A 3,937-nucleotide genomic window follows, 5' to 3' on the forward strand; every position below is an offset into this window, starting at 1 on the left:
CGACGGGGTTTCACTGTGTTGGCCAGGTCTTGAACTCCTGACCTCATGATCAGCCACCTCAACCTCTCAGAGTGCTGGGATTACAGGCGTGAGCCACTGCTCCTGACCTTCTCTGGCTGTTATACTTCCTCAAACTCCTAAATAAAAGTATTTTTCTAGAATTCTGTAGTTAGTCTTCCTTATATCTCATTTTAGTATATTTCCAGCATGACTTCAGCCACTTGCATGGCTTCATGGTCATTTAAAATTATTCCTAGATGTGAATTTCTAGCCCAGTCTTCTCAGTCCAAACCCAAATATTCAGCTGCTTATAGGACATCTTTATTTGGATGTATTCTAGAGGCACTTCAAATCCACTTGTCCAAAATTGAGCTTTCTTATTCCTCATAAACTTGGGCTTTCTCTTCCATTCCAATTTTCAGTGAGTATTATTATCACCTGCCTAGGAACTTAGGCAGCATTCTTGACCTCTCCACCTCCTTTCTCTCTCACATTCAGTGTGCCATGAAACCCGATCAGTTTTACATTTTAAAAGAGTATTTTCCTGGAAGACAACATGATGTGATTGAAGACAATAAAATGGGCATGAGAATAGCATACAGGGGAAACCAGCCTAACAAGAGAAAGGTTTTACTGAGGAATATTGGAAAATATAATTGAATTATTAAGTGGGAGAGAACCTTGGATGACCACTTAAAGACCATATAGAGTATTTCAGAGTTTGTGTGGCCATAGAAACCACCAAAAACTAGGCGAATGAATGAAATAATTCCAGGCCACATTTTTGAAGTCGGTCATACAAAAAACTGGATGGAGACATGAGTAGACCAACTATTACTTTCGTAACTAGAAACAACCATTTCTAAGCAGATTTTATTGATAACATAAGGAAAAAACTTACAGTTTCCAGCGAGAAACTCGAAAAGTCTGACCTTGAATTTTAAGGTGTGCTAATAAAAAATAAAAATAAATTCTCATAGAAGAAGACAAATAGTATGCATTAGTGATACAGCCAGGAGTAAACTGTGTTGACAGTACTTGCAGAAATAATATCTTATTGAAAAGTTTTTATAAGGCCAGATACAGTGGCTCACACCTGTAATCTCAGCACTTTGAAAGGCTAAACCAGGAGCATCACTTGAGCCCAGGAGTTTGAGATTAGCCTAGGCAGCATAGCAAGACCCTGTCTCTACAAAACATTTAAAAATTTGCCAGGTATAGCTGTGTCTGTTGTCCTAGCTACTTGGGAGACTGAGGCAGAAGGATCCCTTGAGTCCAGGAGTTCAAAGCTGCAGTGAGCTATGATTATGCTACTACAATCCAGTCTGGGTGACAGAGCAAGACTCTGTCTCTAAGCACACACACACACACACACACACACGCATGTGTTTGTATAAGCCATTCCTCGACTATAGATGATCTTTAAATTGAATATATATTTTAATCACCCAATTGAACTGTGATGATGATTTCCTAAAACATTTGGATTTCCATATGCCTCAATGAAAAATTAGGTTTAATAAACTACATTATAGTGTAGCACATTATAAGTCACATTTATATATTGATAAACATGGTAATTGCCTTTTTATTTGACTTAGATACTAATTAACTTGTAGTAAATACACCCACCCCAATCAGTCAATAGTTAAATAACTGAGGAAAAGAAGTACAAATTAGGCAGCTCTACATGTCATGTTTCAAAAGGGAAGGAAACAAAAGAGTTTAAACAAACATTGCATGTTTTGGAAGTAAACTGTTATTTATGAAACAAAGATCTCAAAAAGTAAAAGGAACCCCACTTAATCTGATGAAAGTGCCAGGAATCTGGAAAAAATGATTCAATTTCAGCTTTCAGTTTGGAAATGCAAGAAGACTGAATTTTAGCACAGTAACTGAGAAGCTAGTAGCAGCCACAAAGTGACTAACCTGAGTTAGCAGTAAAAAAGTTTTTTAAAATGAGGGATTTGATAGATTTAAAGCCAAAGCTTTCCTCTTCCTCCTAATTTTTCTTTTCCCCTCCTTTTTTTTCTGATTGCAATTTCAATAATAAAGCTCTATTGAATTCCGAATTACTTACATGAGGTCCTTGAAAGCATGACTCCCTGTGCAGATAACCATAGGTTTCCATCCTGAAGCACAAGCTCTGTACCCTGGTGTGGTTTGAAATAATGAGCAGAGCAGCTGTTCTCTTGGTTTAGCTGCCACAGAGCAGTCATCAATAGGCATCTGAATTCCAGACTTAAGCCCCACCTCTCTGCAAAGGAAGAGAAAAAAATGTGTCTCTGAATTCTTCTCGTATTCCTGGACAGTAGCTTGAAAGTAGGTAGGCAGTCATCATCTGAGTGTTACTTCTCTGTTTTGGATTTCCCATTCCACCCAGTGATTTTACTTTCCATTAGAAAAAGTTTTCTTCTGAGTTTCTGAAGGTAGAAACAAATCTACAAGCAGAATCTCAAGTCTTTTTTCACATGTTTTAACACATACATATACTCAAAACTTTTTTTTTTTTTTTTTTTTTTAGTCAGAGTCCAGCTGTGTCACCCAGGCTGGAGTCAGTGGTGTGATCTTGGCTCACTGCAACCTCTGCCTCCCAGGTTCAAGTGACTCTCCTGCCTCAGCCTCCCGAGTAGCTGGGACTACAGGCGCCTGCCACCACACCCGGCTAATTTTTGTATTTTTAGTAGAGATGGTGTTTTACCATATTGGCCAGGCTGGTCAACTCCTGACCTCGTGATCTACCTGCCTCGGCCTCCAAAAGTGCTGGGATTACAGGCATGAGCCACGGGGCCCAGCCCTCAAAACATTTATTGACTGTTGCTTTGATCACAGAAGTAAAATAAAGGGATTAAATTAAAGGATTTTTAAAGGTTTCTTAATAGCATAGACCTCGAGATATTTAAAACTCTTTTCATGAAATGGAAGGAAAATCAACTTGTTGCATTTTATCTAAGCTACATTGGAATAGAAAATAGGCTACATCTTAAAAATGAGGCACCTTGCTATTTTTGGTGCTTAGGGACCTTTATAAACAGGTTGGTAGCAAGGGATACTGACCAATGATCTACTTACCAAACAACTCTCCATTTCACTGCAAATGCTCCTTTGACCACAGGATCAGCCTAGCCTTATCTACCACACAACTTTACATTCCACTTAAGGATATTCTTAGTTAACCATTATATGTTTATAGATTTTTAAGCAAACCATGATCTGAACTCTATTTTATTGTATTTGAAAGACACTGGGTCTCACTATGTTGCTCAGGCTATTCTCAAATTCCTGGGTTCAAGCTACCCCCTGACCTCAGCCTCCCAAAGTGCTGGGAGTACAGGCGTGAGCCACCGTGCCTGGCTTACATGGTCTGAACTTAAAGCAGTGTTGCAGTAAAAGAAACTTACTGGGCCACCAAAGAATAGTTTTAAAACAACTCATTTTTTTCTTAGATTTTTCTTTTCTTTTCTCTTTTTTTGAGACAGTCTCACTCTTGTTGCTCAGACTAGAGTGCAGTGGCACAATCTCAGTTCACTACAACCTTCGCCTCCCAGGTTCAAGTGATTCTCCAGTCTCAGCCTCCTGAGCAGCTGGGGTTACAGGCACCCACCACCATGACCAGCTAGTTTTTTTTTTTTTTTTGGAGAGATGGGATTTCACCATGTTGGGCAGGTTGCTCTTGACCTCATAACCTCAGGTGATCTGCCCGCCTCCCAGAGTTCTGGGATTACAGGCCTAAGCCATCATGTCTGGCCCTTATATTTTTCAAATATGTTAAAGGTATACATAACCCTCAACATTTTTTGTTAAATCTCTACTCTGTTTCCATCTATTTCCTCACATCCAGTCTGCTCTTTTTTTCTCTCTTAACTAAAAACTAGGCCGGGCGCGGTGGCTCAAGCCTGTAATCCCAGCACTTTGGGAGGCCGAGGCGGGTGGATCA

General features: G+C 39.6%; 1 protein-coding gene across 3 annotated transcripts in view; it reads right to left on the reverse strand.

Moving 5' to 3' along the window:
- GNE (glucosamine (UDP-N-acetyl)-2-epimerase/N-acetylmannosamine kinase) overlaps nt 1-2,269 on the reverse strand; it is a 65,986-nt gene extending 63,717 nt beyond the window's left edge. Inside the window, exon 1 of one of the 3 annotated variants that reach the window (XM_017543156.2) lies at nt 2,081-2,263. In XM_017543156.2, the coding sequence (XP_017398645.1) occupies nt 2,081-2,131 (51 nt within the window). In that variant the 5' untranslated portion in view covers nt 2,132-2,263. Of the gene's footprint in view, nt 1-2,080 lie in introns of all 3 variants that reach the window. The other 2 variants (XM_017543155.2, XM_017543153.2) reach the window with 2 other exon arrangements.
- Between the last annotated feature and the right edge of the window lie 1,668 nt (nt 2,270-3,937).

Source organism: Cebus imitator, unplaced genomic scaffold (assembly GCF_001604975.1).
Source record: "Cebus imitator isolate Cc_AM_T3 unplaced genomic scaffold, Cebus_imitator-1.0 Scaffold149, whole genome shotgun sequence".
Taxonomy (NCBI): domain Eukaryota; kingdom Metazoa; phylum Chordata; class Mammalia; order Primates; family Cebidae; genus Cebus; species Cebus imitator.